Source organism: Lissotriton helveticus, chromosome 11 (genome assembly GCF_964261635.1).
Source record: "Lissotriton helveticus chromosome 11, aLisHel1.1, whole genome shotgun sequence".
NCBI classification, from domain to species: Eukaryota; Metazoa; Chordata; class Amphibia; order Caudata; family Salamandridae; genus Lissotriton; species Lissotriton helveticus.
The window spans coordinates 329,643,462-329,666,047 of NC_136072.1; the positions used below are offsets into that span (position 1 = coordinate 329,643,462).

The 22,586-nt window shown below is 45.2% G+C and overlaps 1 protein-coding gene across 2 annotated transcripts in view; it reads left to right on the forward strand.

The window, feature by feature from the left end:
- The window catches only part of STK25 (serine/threonine kinase 25), a 322,140-nt gene that overhangs the window by 266,401 nt on the left and 33,153 nt on the right, over positions 1-22,586 (forward strand). For both annotated transcript variants that reach the window (XM_078665687.1, XM_078665686.1), the window contains exons 7-8: positions 745-887; positions 1,191-1,302. In XM_078665687.1, the coding sequence (XP_078521813.1) occupies positions 745-887; positions 1,191-1,302 (255 nt within the window). The remainder of the gene's footprint in view (positions 1-744; positions 888-1,190; positions 1,303-22,586) is intronic.

Consider the following 22,586-nt stretch of genomic DNA (forward strand, 5'->3'; position numbering starts at 1 on the left):
TTATTGCTGGAAAAGAAAGCTTTGGCATGCAATAAATTCACCTATAAGTGGTGTAAATTAAATTCTAATGTTGACCAATTTACAATGCATTATATCACAACAGAAAAGTTCCTGAGCTACTTGGATTAAAGCGCAGGATAGCTAAAATAATTAATATTTAGTGTAAGTTACAGCTATGATACTTTTCTTTGAATCACTTGGCCCACATGTTAACGAGTTTTGCTTAATGCGGATTTGAATGGAAACTCACATTATAAAATCTCACCCACTGTGATACTATCTGCCAACACAAGAAGTAACTACACCACAACATTAGTAACCACACTGCAGGATAGCATCCAGTATTCCATTTCAGTTCTGATTGCATTTTGTTATTCATCACTGAACATGGCTATGGCTTGTATAATTTACAAAGTATAACCTAGTGCATCATCATATAACAACACTGTACAGCAGAAATCAAAACCTCTGCCAAACATACTACAGCATTTCAGTTCAGAAACTGAGGGAACTTTGTCCGTGAGATGACAGCATGTTATATTGAGATGCAGAATTACGTAAGACATCATCACACAGCAGTATTTTAAAAAATAAAATGATACATTTTCTGATAGCAATGTTTAGCATATTAAATGCACACAAAAGCCTTGACATGTTCTATAGAAATTGAAACTTGGATGTCGAAAAGCTGTGCACACGCTGTAAGCTATAAAAAAAAAAGTCTTCTTTTCCACCTTGTTCTAGAGACCAACGCCAAAGGAGTTGCTCAAGCACCGTTTCATCACCCGCTACACTAAGAAAACCTCATTCCTTATAGACTTGGTGGATCGGTACCAGCGGTGGAAGTCTGAGGGCCATGGTGGAGATTCAAGCTCAGACTCTGACAAGTATATAACCATCATTGTTGTTACTGACTGCTCTGACCATTGTTTGGACTGTGTTCCTCAATTGTATCTAAGCTTTCTGTTCATTGTCACGCAGCAATGGGATTATTTAGCACTAGTGGTTATATTGTAACCACAGTGACGTGGCCTACTAGTAGACCATAGTCTGAATTGGGATGTCATGCTAAGATTATAATTACTGTCCAAGAAAGCCTGTACCTTTTCTATCTAAATATGCTTCGTCTTATTTGCTTGAAGTTGCTATTACATAATTTAGGAGGCTTACTTTTCTATTTCTGTTTCCAGAGAAGAAAACACAGATGAGGCATATTGGAGTTCACAGTGGACTTTTCCAAAAACCATCAAACCAGCAAAGAAGTTCCACCACATAGATGATGGAACAGCTTTGTCTCACAAGGTGAGTTCTGCCCTTCCCCATCTCTAACTACACCACACCCCCGCTTTATCCTCTTAAGTTAGAAAGAGGAGGAGAACTAAGAGGGACCTCAATATCGAGACTTAGGACTTCTTTGCCAGGGTGAAATCTGATGGGAATGGGTTACATGTTTCATTGGAACTGTACTGTCTTCGGACCGGACTATGTTGAACCATCGGCGTCGAGCACGAGGGTCGTCGAGCCGAAAAGCAGTAACGCGGCACCTACGCCGAAACAAAAGGGCGTCGAACAGAAACCGTCGGCGCCCACTGCTGAAAAAACAAACAAAGGACTCGATCCAAAGAAGGTTGTCGAACCGAAACAAAAGGCCGACAAACCAATTGCGATACAAAAGAAAAGCATCAATCCGAAGAAAATCGAACCGAAGAAAATCAAACCGAAGAAAAGAATCGAACCTACATCAAAGACCGTCGATCCAACACCATCGGTTCCAAAATCGACACAAGTACACAAGGCCGTACTCGAGCCGAAAAACAATGTCGAAAAACCTCCGGCTCCGAGAAAACAGGTTCTACAAAAACAAACCCTAGTACCACAAAAAACTATCGGACCGATTAAATTTGGACTACCGCAAAGTCAAAGGCGGTCGAACCAAAGGCCAGCGTCGAACCAAAACTGGTGAAACAAAAGACTTTGGCAATACCACACAAGACTGCTGAACAGGAAATCTTACATCCAGACCCTAAATCAGTAGAACAATCAAAACTGTATATTAATCCTAACTCTGGCAAGATGACTCTCTACAAAAGGAAGATCAGACCAGAGACTGAGACTGAGAGGGAGACCTATACTATTCCAGTAAAAAAGAAAAGGGACTGCTCTACCTCACTTATTCTATTTGAGCCTATTCAGCCACTTAGGCCTGACACATATTCATATACACCCACACACTCAGATGAGGAAGTGGATCAAGAATATGATGAAGAATTCAACTACCCAGTAGATGTAGACCCAGACAGTCAAACACAACCATGGGCTAACCCACTACAGGCTGGTGACTCACAACCCATTCCTGATACACCTGCATACCCTGCTAGGCCTTCTCCTATAGAGGACACAGCTGCTTTTAATGCATTAATAGAAAGAGCAGCAAGCCATCACAATGTGGACATGCATGCAGACCCAGTGGAGGAAGATGTCCTCTTTGACACTTTTGCAAATCAGAAAGGACAGTTAAAACACTGCCCATGTTAAAAGGGGTCCTTAAACATGCAGGGGACATATTTAAGGATAAAACTAGAGCCAGGGTCATTAATCCAAGGATAGAAAGGAAATACAGACCAGCGCCAGTAGACCCTACATACATTAAAGGGCAATTGCCTTTAGATTCTTTGGTGGTGGCAAATGCATGTAAACGTGCAAATTCACAAACAACTGGGGAAGCTGCGCCCCCCGACAAAGAATCTAAGATTTATTAGGCATCAGGGGGTAGCCGCACAGGCAGCTAACATATGGAGAATATCTAACACGCAAGCCCTGTTAGCCAGGTATGACAGGGCGCACTATGATACCTTGGAAACGCTTTTACAGCATCTACCCGATGCTTACAAAGAACAAGCTGAACAATTGATACAAGAGGGAAAGCTAATCACTAACGCCTCTATTAAATGTGCCTTGGATGTGGCAGATACAGCTGCCACGTCTATTTACACAAGTGTTATGATCAGGAGACATGCGTGGCTACGCATTTCTAGTTTCAAAAACGAAGTTCAGTCCAATCTGTTAAACCAGCCGGTTAATCCTGACTACTTGTTTGGTCCGGAGGTAGATACAATACTGGACAAAATGAAAAAAGACACTGAGACGGCTAAATCAATGGGAGCCCTACAGTCACAACAACATAGAGGCTCCTTTCGTCGCTCAGGCTACAGAGGGGCTGCGAGAGGCAACTCATCACAGCAGACCACAAACTACAAGGGAAACACACAAACCACCTATAACAAAAACAATAGAGGTGGATACCGCGGAAATAACAACAAAGGCAGAGGACGAGGGAACAACACCACCAGATCCTCTGCCAATACAAAACAGTGACTCCTTAGCGCTACCCCCACACCATATAACACCGGTCGGGGGACGTTTACAACAATTCCTACCAATCTGGCACAACATCACCACAGACAAGTGGATAAGGCAAATTATCCAAGATGGCTATTGCCTAGAACTAACCTCCACACCGCCCACCATACCTCCAAAACACTGTCCCATGTCCGCAGAACACCTCAGCTTATTGCAACAAGAAGTTATCAGCATGCTGCAAAAAGGGGCCATAGAACTAGTACCATTAGAACATCAAGGTACAGGGGTATATTCGCTATACTTCCTCATCCGCAAAAAAGACGGGTCTCTCCGACCACTATTAGACCTCAGGCCCCTCTATCAATACATCTTATCGGAGCATTTTCATATGCTCACCCTACAACAAGTGTTACCACTGTTGCAGCAAGGAGACTTCCTCGCAACCTTGGACCTCAAAGACGCATATTTCCATATCCCGATACATCCTGCTCACAGGAAGTATCTCCGGTTTGAACTACTAAATCAACATTACCAATTCAAAGTACTTCCATTTGGTGTAACAACAGCTCCAAGAGTGTTCACAAAATGCCTAGCGACAGTGGCTGCACATTTAAGAAGACAACATATTCACGTCTATCCCTACCTGGACGACTGGCTAATACAAGCAAAGTCAGCCCAGCAGTGTGCCAGCCACATGTCAAAAACAATTCACCTACTTCACAGCCTAGGCTTCACGCTAAATTACCAAAAATCTCACCTTCAGCCATCCCATGTAAGCAGTACCTGGGAGCGACGATCAATACTCTCACAGCCAAAGCATACCCAAACGCTGCAAGAATAAACAGTATGCAGCTACTAATCCAAAAGTTCCACTCCCAACACTCGCTCTCTGGCCGAGTGTTTATGCAACTCATAGGCATGATGGCCTCGTGCATCTTCATAGTCCCTCCCGCCAGACTACACATGCGCCCGCTGCAAGAGTGCTTAGCACGGCAGTGGAATCAGGCTCAAGGACAATTGAAAGACCTAGTGTTGGTGACCAGTCGGGCATACAACTCTCTGCATTGGTGGAATCCACAAAACCTTTGCAAGGGCCGACTGTTCCAGGAGCCTGTACCACAAATAGTGTTGACAACGGACGCATCCCTCATAGGATGGGGAGCCCATGTCCTTCAGTACACAGTGCAGGGCCTGTGGACAGCACAACAAAAGAAAATGCACATCAACTTGCTAGAAATGATCGCAATATTTCTGGCAATGAAGGCGTTCAAAGTACATTTATGCAACAAAGCTGTGTTGATCCGGACGGACAACATGACAGCAATGTACTACATACAAAAGCAGGGAGGAACTCACTCACAACAGCTATCACATGTGGCACAAAGCATGTGGAAGTGGGCCATCCAAAGAAACATTTTTCTCATGGCGGAACACCTCCCAGGCAAAGACAACCAAGTAGCGGATCTGCTCAGCAGACACAGCCAACAGCTGCACGAGTGGGAGATTCATCCCACAGTGCTCCAGCCATACTTCCAACAGTGGGGACAACCAGAGATAGACCTGTTCGCCACTAAAGAAAACGCAAAATGCCAGTACTTTGCCGCCAGGTTTCCACATCCGCAGTCGCAGGGCAATGCGATATGGATGAACTGGTCAGGCAGATTTGCGTACGCTTTTCCCCCAGCACCGTTAATACCGCTAGTGGTACGCAAACTACGCCAGCATTCACTGACACTAATCCTGGTTGCTCCAACATGGGCGAGGCAACCATGATACACAACGTTCCTAGAACTTTCCGTGGTACCTTATCAAAGACTGCGGCTAACACCCACTCTACTCACTCAGAGCCATGGAGACATACAGCACCCAGATCCGCAACAACTGAACCTTGCAATCTGGCTCCTGAAGTCTTAGAGTTTGGGTACCTAAACTTACCTCCTGACTGTATGAACATTATCAAGGAGGCAAGAAAACCTACAACCAGAGCTTGTTACGCTGCAAAGTGGAAGCGTTTTGTCATTTACTGCAATAACAACGACATAAACCCACTAGATGCTTCAACGCTAAATATCATTTGCTATCTTTTGCACCTACATCGTTGCAATATAGCTTATTCATCTATAAGAATACACTTAGCTGCCATTGCAGCTTATCTTCAGAACAGACAGCACCTTTCGCTATTCAGAGTACCTGCAATTAAGGCATTCATGGAGGGACTCAAACGAATAATCCCCTCAAAACACCCACCTTCGCCTGTCTGGAACCTTAACATCGTTTTAACCAGACTAATGGGACCACCATTTGAACCATTGCATTTATGCGAATTACAATTTTTAGCTTGGAAGGTGGCGTTTCTAGTGGCAATCACTTCACTTAGAAGAGTTAGCGAGCTACAAGCCCTAACTATTCAAGAGCCATTCATCCAAATACATGCCAATAGGGTAGTTCTTGGAACAAACCCTAAGTTCATGCCCAAGGTGGTATCCCAGTTTCATATCAATCAAACAATAGAACTGCCAGTGTTCTTTCCAAATCCACAGTCAGTACCTGAAAGGGCTCTACACACACTAGATGTCAAGAGAGCACTTCTATACTACATTGATAGAACTAAGGATTTTCGAAAAACTAAACAATTGTTTGTTGCCTTCTCACCACAACACAAAGGCAACCCCATTTTAAAATCTAGGTTAGCCAGATGGATAGTTAAGTGCATCCAAATATGTTATCTAAAAGCAAAACGCACTTTAACAGTTCCCCCAAGAGCGCATTCTACACGCAAACTTGGGGCATCCATGGCTTTCCTAGGGAATATTCCTCTAGAAGAAATATGGAGAGCAGCCACATGGTCTACCATACATACATTCACAAAACACTACTGTGTAGATGTACATTCCAAACAGCAAGCAGCTGTAGGACAGGCTGTTCTAAAAACTCTTTTTCAGACTGCTGCAGCTGGCACAGGTAGCCACCGCTAAGGGAGAGACTGCTGTACATTCTATGCACAGATATGAATTCAGCAGCCCACATGCCTCGAACGGAATATGCTACTTACCAGTATGCATCTGTTCTTGGCATGTAGTGCTGCTGACATTCATATCGCCCACCCTCCTCCCCGGTGCCTGTCGCAGCAGTAGCATTCATTATTACTTTCTTGCATGGACATCTTTTACTGTACCATACTCCATCTCTGCCACAATGGCGAAAAGCAATCTGAGGATGGAGAGGATGCCCATGCGCACTGTAGTCCGAGGGAGGAGCCACCTATCTCGTGATACTTCGAAGACTCTTCCAGGACAACAACTTGCAATCATCCGGACCCAACATTAGGCGGCGATCTATGCACAGATCTGAATGTCAGCAGCCCTACATGCCAAGAACAGATGCATACTGGTAAGTAGCATATTCCTTACCCAGTATACATCTGTTCTTGGCAGGTAGAGCTGTAGATTCACATTCGCCCACCCACCTCCCCGGGTACCTATACCTGTTGCAGTAATATCTTACTTGGATACATACACATGGACATCTCTATTCTACTACTCTTACTAACTCCATTACCACCCTCTGCAGGCAAACAATCTAACAATGGAGTCGATGTCCATGCGCACTATCACCGAAAGGAGGAGTCACCTACCTCATGACTGGAAAAGACTTGTTCGAAGAAAAACAAAGTGTAAACATCCGGACCCAAAACTAGATAGCAGGCTATGCAAAGCATGTGAATCTACAGCTCTACATGCCAAGAACTGATGCGCACTGGGTAAGTAGCATTTTCCTTTAGCTGCAATACCCGCCCTCACACACACACTTTTTGCCTGGTTTTGATGCGTCTTTGACTGAGGTATACTGCTAACCAGGGTCCCAATACCAGTTTTCTTTCCCTAAAACTGTACAATTGTTTCCCCTATTGGCAACCCTTTAGGTACCACTGTGAGCCCCAAGTAAATGATACTCTGGTACCTAGGGCCTGGGTACTAGAGTAGGCTCCCTCAAGGGCTGCAGCATGAATTGTGGCACCCTAGGGGACCCCTCAGCACATGTGTGACTGCCACTGTAGGCTGCGTGTCTTGGCCCAGACAAAAGTGAAAACACAGCCTGTCACACATCTGTGTGCCATGTTTCCTACCACCGCATATATTTGTAAGTCACCCCTGCAGCAGGGCTGACAGCCCTAAGGCAGGGTGCTTAATATTATATATAAGGGCATATCTGCATGCCTCTGTGCTGGTCAGCCCTATTGCTGCCAGTGCAGATGACCAAGGAAGCCATCTTAAACGTGTTCCCCAGCTACATGATGGCTTCACCGAAAATAGGGATGTTTGGTGCCAAACATCTCGTCTTGATAAACCCACATTGATTCAAGTATTGGATTTATCAAAACATGCCTTCAGAGGGCACCTTAGAGGTACCCCTGAAAACCTACCAGCTTTTGATGTGCTTGTTGACTGGATTTAGCCAGCCTTCCACCTGAGAGAAGTTTCTGTCCTATTATGGTGAGAGCCGTTTGCTCTGTGGAAGTCTGGAACAAAAGCCTGTCTGGGAAGATGGTGTAACATCCCCTCCCCCAGGATCACCTGCTGATTAACCTCCTTGGGCTAGCAAGCTTCTAAGGAGCCAGCACCTGTGGAATGCGAATCTGACTCCCCTCAGAGGAGCGGACGCAACCCTCCCTGTCCAGAGCACACTTGGCACCTGCACAGGTGGGAAAGTAGCTAGTCAGGTAGGCGTGCCACCCTCAGGTTAGTACCACCCCTAAGATGGGCAAACTGCAAGGTGGATACGATTTTTCAGAGGCAGCCATCTTTGTGATGGCATACCTAGGAATTCTGGGAAAGGGTTATGTCCACTTCCCACATGATGGGGGCATATTGACCCCAATGGTCAGTAGCCCATTTGCTAGTACTCTACTTTCCCCTAACACTCCTAAATGCAGTATTTGGGGGAATCCCAGGCACCAGCGAAGCGGACCCTGACATCCTAAGAAAAGAGAGGACACTGAAGAGCCACAAAAGCAGAGGAAACTGAAGAGCGCCCCTGCTTGGCCCCTGTCCTACCGGCCTGTCTGCAGCCATTGTTGAAAACTGCCCCAAAGTCAACTCGTCCTGCAACTGTGACTCCAGAAACTTGTGAGGACGGTCTGGCTTTGAAAAAGACTCAAGACCTTCTGTGAACAGCGGACCTGTTCAGTAGAAACACCAGAAAGAAGACTCTGAGGCCTCCGGGACCGCCAAAATCCGATACCTGAAGCTGCCACAACACCCATTGCCTTGGGCCCGAGTTGAAGTGGCCCACCGGTGCCAACACGGTTCCTCAGCGCTCCAGAGTCCAAGGCCAGTGTGGTTTCAGCCCTCGTGGATTCCCCAACGTCGCCTGCTGCCTCTGCACTTAGGCCCCTTTGACTGCTCCCTGTAAGGTAGCCCAACACCTAAAGACACCTCTGCGTCCATTTCCCCGACTGGCTTCCTAACCAGAGCCTGTTTTTACATTCCCCATCGAAACGCATTGGGCTCCTGACACTGATTTGCTTACTGCACCCAGCTGCCCTCATGCCGCTGGTGGTGTACTGTTGGTGCTGCCTTTGACCTTACGCATCACTCACCTTAACTTTGGAGATTGGTCCACTAAGTCGCTGTACTATACATTTTGCAGAACTTGTTCTTCCTTTCATAGGATAACATTGCAGAACTAGAAATTGTACTGTGTCCACTTTTTAAAGTGAATTGAATTTTGATTTAAAAACATGCTTGCCTCAATGATTTTTCTCTGATGCCTAAACATAAAGATACTTGCTATTTCCATAAATTGGTGTGATCTCCTTCTTGAGTTAATCATTGCGCATATTGGCAAATGTCTTCCACACCTCTGTCTTAAGTGTAAGGCTGCTCGACCACACTACCCCCTAATAGAGCACTTTGGGATTGTATAGCAAGCCCTGTCCACCAGTAAGGAAACCCCTGGACTCTCTACATGGTATATCATACTGTTTCTATATCACATAAAGAGCCAACTTCCTACAATAATCACTCAGCTTCTGGAGTGAGGGTGGGTTTAGGCAAATCGGTCATCTCATATGACAGAGCTTTTCATTGTATATGGTCTGCTAATCATGCTAATGCCATAACTGGCCTGTATATGTTTTCTATTTGTGGCACACTTATTGCATATCAGAGCACAATAGCTTAAATAACTGTTGTAAGCTTCCTTCGTGTCTCTTTTCTATTTATTATGGACAACTAGGAGTGAGAGAATGAAAGGGAATGACCTGCTACCGCGATCCCTGAGAGGGTCGAGAGTGTTGTGTACTGGGGTGCCAAATCACTTGTCTCGCTGGGGAGGTTAGGAGGGCAAGTGAGACACTATAAGCTAGTCTGATTAGGGCCCATAGGTATTGATGTGGAATGGTGACTCAGTCCCTACATGCTGATGTTCTGTGGTCCCAAGCATAGTTCTGTTCCTGAGCATAATCCCTGAAACATGTTACCACCAAAGTTTGGTCTGGTACTTATTTGCGGGGTCTCCTAACTAGTGCTTGTGCATATTCACAATACCCTTGCACCTCTTATTGGAGACTTCTGTGGTGTTGGGGAGGCAGAGGCAGCATACTGCTTTGAAGTTTTTTATTCTTGGGTCACATTTCCAGCTGCGGATGGAAATGCTATTACATTCCATACACACACTACACCTGCAGCGCCTTATCAATATAGACCTTATGTGCTTATTGAGATTCCTCTCACTGAGAACACCAACATTGGTTCCTTGACACCCTCCCCACGTAGCTACACTTGTATGCCTGAGTTCCCTTAGTAAAGAGGGGCAATTTGACCAGCCTTAGCTGGATTACACCCTACCCTGATGTGGCTAATCAAATTCTTGTGCAATCGCAAACCTTATACACTGGTCTAGATACCTTGTACAAACGCTTAACTCGGTTTGTTTTGTGCACCTTGTTGGCAGTGCCACCTAGGATTGGCCTGCAAGGGCAAGCCCAGTTGCCTGCAGTGCCTTCAATAAGTCATCTAGTTGTTCATTCAGTTATGGGCCAAAGACCCACTAATCGTGAGGAAATTCCATTTTGGATCACCCAAAATTTTTATCAAATTAAAGCTGTGTTTCCCCTTACGGGACAACAAGACATGCACAGAATTTTGACTATGCGCTTACCCAATGGAATGGTTCCCGGTATTGGAGACTGTAATACCTGGGGAACAGTTTTTGCAGCGGTCTATGCTATCTGCCATGACACTCATGCGATGTCTGTCTTACCAGACGTACTCAAACAAACACAGAACGACCGTGGGGAAGCAGCTGTCCTAGACTTGAGAATGAAACTCATGGGAAAGTATTCCCTAGTGTCTGCAATGATTCTGTCTAATGTTGAAGGTGAAGCAGCATCTTGAGCCATTCTGCATTTCAAACAGGGAAATGGGTCTTCAATTTTTAAAGCGTAGAGTATGACCTTGCATTGTATGCTAGGAATGTTCATGGCTTTTAATATCTCGAGTAGAATGGGCTTACCTGGAGTAATATTTAAGTTCAGATGTAAGCTGTTCTGATGTCCCCAAGGATGGCCTGCAAGATTTCACTGGCGTTGTCCCACATTCCATATGTGCAGTGGCAGACTACATTTAGAGAGCGTAGGGCTAGAATACTTTTATGCCACAAGTGTTGGTACATTTGGATGCCCTCTCGGAATGGAAAGAATGTGTGTATACTTTGCTTGTTGATGCCTGTACCACAAGTCGAGTGTTCGATAAAGAAGGTTGTATCACCAGACGGGAGCTGGCCTGTGTTGCGTGACACAGCAAGACAGACTGGGCAAACTGAGCATTATATTGCCTGCTTAGCTGATAGTGTTTTTAAGAACCTCTTTGGAGGTCAATAAAGGTTCTGAAGAAACCGGACCCAGTTGGAGAATCAGTAACCTGGTTTAATTTTGTCGCTACAGTGGGTAAGTCTGTCTCACAGATTTTTGCTGCCTTTGAGACCATTGTTGGAAAGGAAACTCCCTTCTCAGTGGATGGACCTGGTGGGGGCTTTAGCACATTTTCTAGAGAGATATTCAACACACTTGCATTTTGTAGGTCAGTGTAATGAGAGAAGAGTAAGTTGTCCACCTTCTCTGCGACATCATGAAGGATGTTCTGAATGCCTTGACAGCATCCGAATCAGAACTGAACAGAGCCTCCAGCCGCCTGTAGCCTTGACGTTATGGAAGGGGCTTGGTGTTGCACTCTAAAGTGGATTGTGGCACCTTAGTTATTTTATAGTGTGACATAGGACTGGTGCAAGTCAATGTTGGTTCTGGGTCAGGGACTGGTGTCAGGACCAGATCCTGCATGGGCGCTGTTGAAGTCTGGTTTGGAATCAGCATAGTTGGAAACCGAGTGGAGGTGTGGACCAGTGCCAATTGGTAGGAGGTTAGTGGTGTCAGTCAGTCAGCACCGAGAAAAGATCTGTAAGCCGAAGTGCAACTGGTGGGTTCTTTGGCTCCCTGTGGCCCGCGGAGCCCTAAAGGGAGCTGGCATCACCTAAAACAGCTGCAAAGTGGTCTCCTTGACTGCCTTGATATGTTGCGGGTCAACAATGTCTGGTAATTTGGGGCATGCCGGGACTAAACTCGATTGGTTCAGATTCACAGGAAGCAGAGGGAGACAAGCCAACAGAATGCCAACTATGTGGCTTCTTAACCAAATTCGAGTGGCAATGAGTTAATCTTTGCATTTTCTGCTTATGAACCCCCCATTGCATTTAATATATTCCATACATTAATTTGTTTGAGTGCGCATTAATGCTTGCTGCATTTAGTATTGTTTGCACATATGTAATGTATGACATTTGTTTTATTATAGTTTGGTAGTGCCTCAGTTATGCATGTATACAGGGGCGGTGGGTGACATTTCCAAGTGGTGGGGCGCAAAGTGATTTGCATACTGCAACGCAGCAAGCGAGCGAGCGCAGCGAGCGAGCCCGAACCTTAAAAGGGGGGTTTGGGGGGATAACCCCCCCAAGAAAATTTTAAAAAAAAAGAAGAAAAATCGTGCATTTTCAAGCAAATTTGAGAAAGCAGGAAGGTTAATAAAGCAATTGTGAAAGTGCAGTTATTACATTAATAGATTGCATAACATAGGTACCTGCTTATTCAGTATAACCACAGAATGACCATGCAAGGTTCTACAGCATATTCTAAAGCAGAACAAAACAAGTGGAACTACCCCTCCCTTAAACCATACAAAAGAGGATGATGAACTAGTCAAATAGTGTCCACAAGGACACTAAATGAAGCACACCGATGTTAAGAGAAACCTGGAGCCACTACCAAAATGAAACTAGCCGGTGAATGAAAACAAAAAACAAGGAGGAGGGGCCATCACATGCTGTACAGTGTGATGGCCAAACAAAACGTTCTCTGAGTGAAATTGCCTGGGGCGGATTTAAGCAGCAAAGGAGGGGCATTTACACAAATGCAACAGTAACAATTAAGCATTTCTGAATGCCACAGATCATAACCAATGGCTGTAGGGGGTGTGCCAAACCCCACAGAAGAGATAGAACAGGTTGATCGAAGCTCGACTTAAAAATGGTGAGCGAGATAGAAGCACCTGGGAAGAATGGATAAGCAGCGGGTGAGACTGAGCAGATAGAGGGCAGGAGCAAATGATTGTGTGTGAGTTTCTACCTTGAAGGATGCCTACATCCGTGAAGTGCCATTGACAGATGTCAACACTGATGGAAAATCCTGGTAGCCAATGCCAAAAGTTCACTCAACCACATCAGCCAATGAATGAAATTGGCTGTTCAAAAACCCCTGCCTGTCTATGTATGTTTTATGTTGTGTTCTGTATTGGGTGTTGGGTCTGACAATATCTCTTACCATACAGCTAAAGCTACCTCTAAGTAACACTTGAGGCCCGGGGAGATAAGATAGCATGATAGCTTTCTCTTCCTCACTTAATGGATCTGTTCTCTGCAGTGTGCAACAAGTCCGGATGTACACTGCCTACAAGTTGGCATTGCTGTTCAATACCTCTGACTGCGCAATATCTCATTCACTGCACAAAATGTGTGCAATACAGTCGACTGTGCGTTAACTTGCGCAGTACCTTTGAATGGGCACTGCTATGTGTAAGAGGCCGTGACACCTGCCTCTGCACAAGCTCTTTAGTATTGAACGGCTCAAAAAATGAGAGCAGGTATATATCACCCACTCATGACAGGCATATCTCATTCATTCATAGCAGGCGTATCTCACCCATTCATAACAGGCATATCCCATTCACTCATAGCAGGCATATCTCACCCACTCGTAGCAGGCATATCTCGCCCACTCGTAGCCAATATATCTCACCCACTCATTGCAGGCATATCTCATTCACTCATAACAGGCATATCTCACCCACTCATGGCAGGCATATCTCACCCACTCATAGCAGGCATATGCCACCCACTCATAGCAGCCATATCTCACCCACCCACAGCATTGAATACACATTTTACCCACTCATAGCAGCCATATGTCACCCGTTCATAACAGACACCTCACGCATTCATCACTGTCACATCTCACCACTCATAGTAGGCACATCTAACCCACTCATAGCAGCCATATGTCACCCATTCATAACAGACACCTCATGCATTCATCGCTGTCACATCTCAACCACTCGTAGCAGGCACATCTGACCTACCCACATCATAGCAGACACATTTCACCCACTCACAGCAGCCTTATGCCGCCCATTCATAACAGACACCTCACTCACTCATGGCAGGCATTTCTCACCCACCCACAGCACTGAATACACATTTCACCCACTCACAGCAGCCATATGCCACCCATTCATAACAGACACCTCACGCATTCATCGCTGTCACATCTCAACCACTCATAGCAGTCACATCTCACCCACCCATAGCATAGCAGACACATCTCACTCACTATAGCAGCCATACGTCACCCATTAATAGGAGACACCTCACTCACTTATGGCAGGCACATTTCAATCACTCAACGCAGGCACAGCTCACCCACTCATAGCAGGCATATCTCACCCTCTAATAGCAGGCATATCTCACACGCTCATAGCAGTCACACCTCACCCAGACACCGTCCGCCTCTGCACTAACAATTTCTTTAATACCCATGCGTCACCCACCACCAGAGCGACATGCCTCACCGTGTCACTGCCGGCCTCGAGGAGACATTAGCTCCACTCGCTGTAACATTCATTATAACATTCATCGTAACTGACAGTCATTGAGCCCCTCCTGCCCGAAGTCGCGGCTGCCTCTGGCCTCTACCCTCACACTCTGACCCTTCCGCTCAGGAGCTCTCAATCCACACAGATCTCAGCCGCGTCCAGCAGTCTAAAGCCCAGAGTGTTCTCGGCAGCGGTCTCACCCCCTGACACCCCCAAACTCTCCCCCCCTCCCACACACACACACACACACAGGACACTCTCCAAAACCGGTGCACTAACACGGGGCACAACCTGAGGCTATAGAGTAAAAACATGAAAGGGCCGACTCCACCTTTCTTATAAAATCACTCAAACTCTACAATCCATTTAACTAAAAATACAAAATTGACAAGAATAGTTCTAAATTCTAAAAAAACACATTTCAGTTACACTTATTTGTAAAACAGTGAAACCAAAAATCACTAGTCAGGTTATTATCCGATCCTGATTTCCCCTCTCCTGGGGCCTGAATGTCACTTTCATTCTGCACAGTTTTAAATCATGTTTTAGGAATGAGCGCTCAAAGGGGGAGGTGGGGGTGCTCTGATGCTCGCAGGGAAGAGGGACAAGGCCTTACGGTAGAAAGAAGGTGCTACTGTTTGCAAGAAGCCCAGTGCCAGCAGCAACCGGAGGGAAGCTCTCACGGGACCCATGGCTGAAAGACAAGAAGGGACAGACATAGCTGCCAAGGTTTCAGATTGCTATGTGTGACATTTTCATAATGTCAGTGTAATAATGAGTGACATTTCAAGGACTATGAGTGACACTTTCTATAGAGCAAAATCAAGTAATGAAGATGAGGGAAATGTATATACCTATCAGAATGTACACCCATTCGAGCAACGTAAAACTTTTAGGAGATCTTAAAACAACTATAAAGCACCAGAAATGGAACGGAACTAACCTAGTACCCTTTTAACGTGATCGGACAGTGGCCACAGAAACTGCATCAGGCAAGGCTCAGGAGAGTGAGGCTGAGGCATTCTCTTATGAGAGAATCTAAACATATGACAGACGCTGACGGATCAAAAGATAAATGTTTAACGTTTGACACAGGCAACAAAAGGGGTGTGCAGTTTCATTTTTTTATTAATCCACCATACATTTCGGAAGAAGGAGCACTTCTTTATCAGTTTTCCAGATGAGGACGAATGTCCCATTTATCCCAAACACAACAGCCTGGAATATTAAAGTCAGAAAAAGCAATGGTGTTAATGTGGAAAGTGTCTAGACAGTGGCCATTCAGAAATGAAATTCACAATTTGTAAGATTAAAGAGAAGTCATAAGCACAAAAACCTATATATATATATATATATATATATGTATGTATATATATATTCACTGAAAAAACCATAGGTTATAGACCATATATAGTTAGGAATTAGCATTTAAAAAACCTTATTTTACTCACACAAAACCATTGAAATTCCATATATAGTTAGTTGCACTAACTATATATCGCGCACCTGCAATCCACTGCTGATGATGTCACATATTACATCATTCATGACATGGTCAGTGACATCACTGATGACATCACTGATGACATCTCAAATGACATCACTGATGACATCACTGATGACAACATCCAGTGACTGTATGTTTCTGTAAAGTTAAAATATATCTTACATATTGAAGAATGAGTGGATGTATAAGTGTCTGGATGAAGGATTTAGTAGGTGCGTGACTGACTGTATGAGTGAGTGATTAAATGTGTCTCACTGAATGCATGGGTTAGTGACTAAACTGTCTTAATTTGTGCATCATTATGTCTGTTGTTCTGTAAACTGCTGCATGTGTTGATCATTAGCTATACGAGAGGCTATATGTGTTATTAATTGCTTGCCCAAGTATTTCTATGGGAGATTGAGTTTGTGTGGGGGTGGCTGAAAGGTGTGTGACTCTATGCATAGATGTGTGAACAGTTTATTCACTAGGTGTATGAGTTCAAGAGTGCATGTGGAAACAGCTACATGGGCAGTTGACTGTGTGCATGAGTGTATTGATGAGTAAATGGATATCTCAATGCTACATGTCATAGTAAGTACATATGTAAAACACAGTACATGTGAGAGTTGGCATATATAAATAACTGTGCATGAGAGCCACCGAATGAGTGAGTGGTTGTATCGATCATTGTGAACTTGTATCAGGGATTGTATAAGAGAGTAAATATGTGTTAGTATATGTTTCAATAAGTAAGGTGTGTTTAACTGTATAGTTGAAGAAATGGAGATGAGATTGTTTCTTTGCATGACTGACTGGGTGTGTGAGTAACTCCATGGATGAGTGGAAGTGTGTGAGTGTCTGTATACACTGAGTGTATCTAAGATTATATTAGAGTCTGAAGAGGTTTATCGTATTAGCACAAGAATGATGTCAAATGAGATGTCATTAGTGATGTCATCAGTGATGTCATTTGAGATGTCATCAGTGATGTCATCAGTGATGTCACTGACCATGTCATGAATGATGTAATATGTGACATCATCAGCAGTGGATTGCAGGTGCGCGATATATAGTTAGTGCAACTAACTATATATGGAATTTCAATGGTTTTGTGTGAGTAAAATAAGGTTTTTTAAATGCTAATTCCTAACTATATATGGTCTATAACCTATGGTTTTTTCAGTGAATTTTCAAGGTTTTGTAAATGCTAATTCCTAACTATATATGGTCTATAACCTATGGTTTTTTCAGTGAATTTCAATGGTTTTTTAATAGCAAATATCATAAGCTGTCGAATGTCAAGTACGTGGTAAGTGAAAACATTTTCGTGTTTATGCACACTGATCTGCTTTGAATGGTGCCCCCCCCCCCTCATTTCTATTAGGAGTACTCTCTCTTTGCAGATAGTGAAAGGTAGTTAACGCAGGTCTTTGCCCCCATTGTAATCCGTCGTGCCTGCTTCTCTCTCCATTTGATTCATTGTTATCCAAGTATTTACTGTTTTAGAATTAGTTCTCTTTGGTTCATTCTCTATTTACAAACAAACACAGAGTCGCAATACTCTGTTTAGTCTTTGCAGATAACGAAAAATCGTGTAAAAAAAAAAGAAAAGGAATCGAGCAAAATCAGTAGGCCACTAATGGGATCTCTTTTTGACCTCGCTAAAATAGAAACATTAGGAACAACCCCTCATGACAAATACAAAACTAGTGAGATGAACTGAACTCCACACAATGATGGCTGCAAAACAGCTCGGCTCCGCCACCCACCCCGCCCAAAATAACGATAAAGAACGGCTGCCATGATTGGTTGCGGAATGACCACGACGGAGCTACGAAATGGTGCTGCTCTCATGCTAACCCCAGCTTCAGTCTGAAACATCCAGAAACACTGTAGACTACCAATTCGATCAGTTCCGGTAGCGCCCCAATGTAACCCGGTAGAGAAGAACTAGCCCTCCCCTCTTTGACTGATGGTTCTTGTTGCCTGTCCCTTCTGTTGTCATTTAACAGAACTATTTAGCCTGCTGAAAGGGGTTGTGTTCCGACCGCTGGTTGGTGGAGACATTTTGACTATATTCTGTACCTGCGTTGTCGCGTAATGCGTCATATGACGCGCCGCGTTAGCGCATCCGGAAGTCATCCGGGGCGCGCAGCGCGTAACGTAAGCATAACAAGTCATGTGACTTGTTAATAAAACTTTTCATTGGTTCATTTTACTTTTCTTATTGTAATGATGAAAGGCTTGGTCATATGACCTAAAAATTACGCTTTTCATTACTTCCGAACATTATTTTTTCTTAAATATATGTTATAATGTTCCAGGCTAATGTACTTTCCCGGAAATTTTACAACTGTCCTGCAAGTAAAATATATTCTTTTTTCGAGAAAAAGAGCGTTTCTTCGTCCCATGACGGAGCCGTTGAGCAAAAGAGGGTCGACCTGCTGTCTTAGTCGCCGATACGCCTGAATATGAGATTCTTATCGATCACTTTATGTTGCAGGAATAGAAAACACAACAGCCCTTGACCATTTATCTTTACTGCGTTCCTTCGTATTATACCTTTTACCCTTCATGTAATTGGTCTGCTTTATTTCACTTGCCTTTTAATGATTCTAAAACAGTGACTATTATTAAAAACTTTACCAATGTATATACTACTACCATGTTTTCTTTTAAAAACCTTTATTGTGAAAATTTCATTATACAAATACGAGCCTATAACCACGTGGGCCGGCCACGGAGCAAACTGTAATCGTATATGATGAATAGACATTTACACTGTAGAGGAACGTAACGGGCGGGCCATTAGGTTGCAAGAACTAAGGTGTCTAACAGTTACGGAATCGGTGGACGTACATTTTATAATTAAAATACGACAGGGCCAGTTACAATAAAATTATCTAGATATACATTTGCGGGCAAGTACCATGGGTGACGTTAATTCGAACTTTCAACAGTACAGTAATCAATAACACATCAGAACTTAATATCAATAGGGATGTCGAAATATTCAATCAATTCTCGTCCCCGCCCGCCATGTGCTTCAAAACTGCATACGTATCTCGTGATTTCAAGGTTCTGCAACCAGTACACAACAAGGAGTTACGAGTCCCATTTATTCTGGCGCCATTTTGGGCGAGGACGGGCAGGTCCAGGATATAGTCAAAATGTCTCTACCAACCATCGACTATGATGATGTTCATATGCTGTATTTATTAGAGTAACACTCATCTGTCCACATGAAATTAATTTGCCACAATCTAAACATGTCATTTTAATCTTTCCAAAGTTCTTCTAAATATTTGGGACCGTTTCCCTTGCCTCTGAAGCTCTCAGTGCCACTTCTTTGATGAATGTACTAGCAGGTCAGGGGTTCTCCTCCAAATCTCTCTTTTATGCAGCACTATAATTAATTGGTGCCACCTCTCCATATGACGATGCATGGTATAGTTACCACAACTATATTTTTTTTCGGTTCCTCTGGAGAGTTCATCGTGGCAGATGAAGCGTGTAACGTACCGGGCATTTACCTTTTTTTGCATGTACAGGAAAGGAAAAAAAAATCGAGCGTCCGAGTTCTAAGGTGTCCCAGGGCCATTTTGGTGGACCAGGCCCAAATCCAAAGAACAGCTATCTCACAGGCTAATGGGGCGACCCACGCCGAGTTTCAGCATTGTAGGATGACCACACAAGTACAGCAACTTGCTAGACATCACCTCGGTGCCATCCGGATCTCGGCGCCCCACTGCAGATGAAGTGCCTCTCAACTATGAAACCACCACGGTGACATCCGGATCTTGGCGCGTTGTGCTGCCTTCGGCCTATTCGCACATCGGTCCGCTACTGACGCCATCTCACAGGCTAATGGGGCGACCCACGCCGAGTTTCAGCATTGTAGGATGACCACACCAGTACAGCAACTTGCTAGACATCACCTCGGTGCCATCCGGATCTCGGCGCCCCACTGCAGATGAAGTGCCTCTCAACTATGAAACCACCACGGTGACATCCGGATCTTGGCGCGTTGTGCTGCCTTCGGCCTATTCGCACATCGGTCCGCTACTGTTGCCATCTCACAGGCTAATGGGGCGACCCACGCCGAGTTTCAGCATTGTAGGATGACCACACCAACTTGCTAGACATCACCTCAGTGCCATCCGAATCTTGGCATCTCAACGCCTAGTGGTATCTTCCATACAAAAAATATTGTTACGCTGCCTTTGGCCCCATTCGCACATCAGTCCGCAACTTAGACATCACCTCGGTGCCATCCGGATCTTGGCATCTCAGCGCCTTGTGGTGTCAGTCAGAAAATATTGTTGTGCTGCCTTCGGCCTATTCGCACATCGGTCCGCTACTGACGCCATCTCACAGGCCAACGGGGCGCCCCACGCCGACTTTCAGCATTGTAGGATGGCCACACCAGTGCGGCAACTTGCTACACACCACCTCGGTGCCATCCGGATCTTGGCATCTCAGCGCCTTGTGGTGTCTTCTACTCCGGAAATATAGTAGAAAATATTGTTGCGCTGCCTTTGGCCCCATTCACACATCAGTCCGCTACTGACACCATCTCACAGGCCAACGGGGCGCCCCACGCCGACTTTCAACATTGTAGGATGGCCACAGAAGTGCGACAACTTACTAGACACCACCTCGGTGCCATCCGGATCTTGGCGCGTTGTGCTGCCTTCGGCCTATTCGCACATCGGTCCGCTACTGACGCAAACTCACAGGCCAACGGGGCGCCCCACGCCGACTTTCAGCATTGTAGGATGGCCACACCAGTGCGGCAACTTCCTACACACCACCTCGGTGCCATCCGGATCTTGGCGCGTAGTGAAGCTGCAGCAGCTGCAAATAAGCTTCAGACAGTGTTACAACCGCTGCTCAGAACTCTCAACTATGACACCACCTCGGTGCCATCCGGATCTTAGCGCGTTGTATTGCCTTCGGCCTATTCGCACATCGGTCCGCTACTGACGCCGCCTCACGTGCCAACGTATTTTCTCCGCATTTTATACCCTATGCCGCATAACAGGTCATGTGACTTGTTTATAAAACTTTTCATTGGTTCATTTTACTTTTGGTTTCCTAATGATGGAAGGCTTGATCATATGACCTAAAAACAACACTTTTCATTGGATGAAAACTTTTTTTTTCCCCCCAAACGATGAAAGCCCCACCTTGTTTCTGGATGTTTCAGACTAAACTGGCGTCACCATGAGAGCACCACCATCTCGTAGCTCCGTCGTGGTCATTCCGCGAGCAATCATGGCAGCCGCTCCCCACCAGAAGCCTGCAGGACTCGGGGCCCCCAAAACTTTTGATGAATTCTCAAGGCGGAGGGGACGCTTTCGAGAATGGGGTCCAAGACCTAGCAGACAAGCGTCCGATTTCCAAGGTGTCCCAGGGCCATTTCAGTGGACCAGGCCCAAAAAGGAAACAGCCTGCCGCCATTTTGAGAGTCCTGTGACAGCCGCCTATCGCTGCACCGCAAGAGTGGGCGCAACTCAGCTGAATGGCGGATTTTGACACAGTGGACCAAAAGCGGACGGAATGGCAACTGAAACGGTAAAGGGGCGCCCCACTAAAACAGATGAGACTCCACCTGGAGAGGCCCGTTCACGCCGCCTCCCCCGGGGCGCTCCACGCCGTTATTCGGAGCAGCATTGTAGGATACCAAAACCAGTGCGGCAACTTACTGGACATCACCTTGGTGCCATCGTTCTGCTGCCTTGGAACTATTCGCACAACAGTTTGTTACTGATGACCCACCCCCCGCGACGCCCCACGCCGTTATTTGCTGGGTGGCAACTTACTAGACATCACTTTCGTGTCATCTAGATTTCGGCGCGTTCTGCTGCCTTGGAACTATTCGCACAACAGTTTGCTACTGATGACCCACCCCCCGCGACGCCCCACGCCGGAAATCTGGACGTTGTGCTGGACTATTCGCACAGCCGACCGCTACTTCGTTGTTTTTCTCTAAAAATGTTTATATGTTATTACTATTTTTGTTTTCTTGTATATATTTATAAATTATTAAAGTTTTATAATCTTACTACTTTGTCGGAGTGCTATATATTTTTAATGTGACACATAATTGTAAAAACTTTGATGTACAAAGAGTCATCCTGGAATCTTCCGCTTCACGCTCGGTCCCCTCCCCAATCACAATACAGGATGGTTTTCAGATAATAGCAACGCTTCTGCTGTGACGGATCTCATCGAGTGTGGGCCTTGATCTACTATAACTCCTTTGAAGACGGGTGATTCTTTACAGCTGTGGCCATAAACTACATCTGCAGGGCTAGCTGATAGCCTAGGACCGGCCTGGACAATCGGACACAGAGGAAAAGGAGTGTCAGAGGGTGCGGTAGTGAATAGGGCGAAAGGGAGGTGTCAGGCGGGCACAGGGTGTGATTCTCAGGGAAGAACAGCGCAGATGGGGGGAGGTTTATTACCCATGCATAAAACAGAGAGCGGGGGTGACCACTGCCTGGGGGAGATGCTTGCGAGGGTGGGGAGCCATG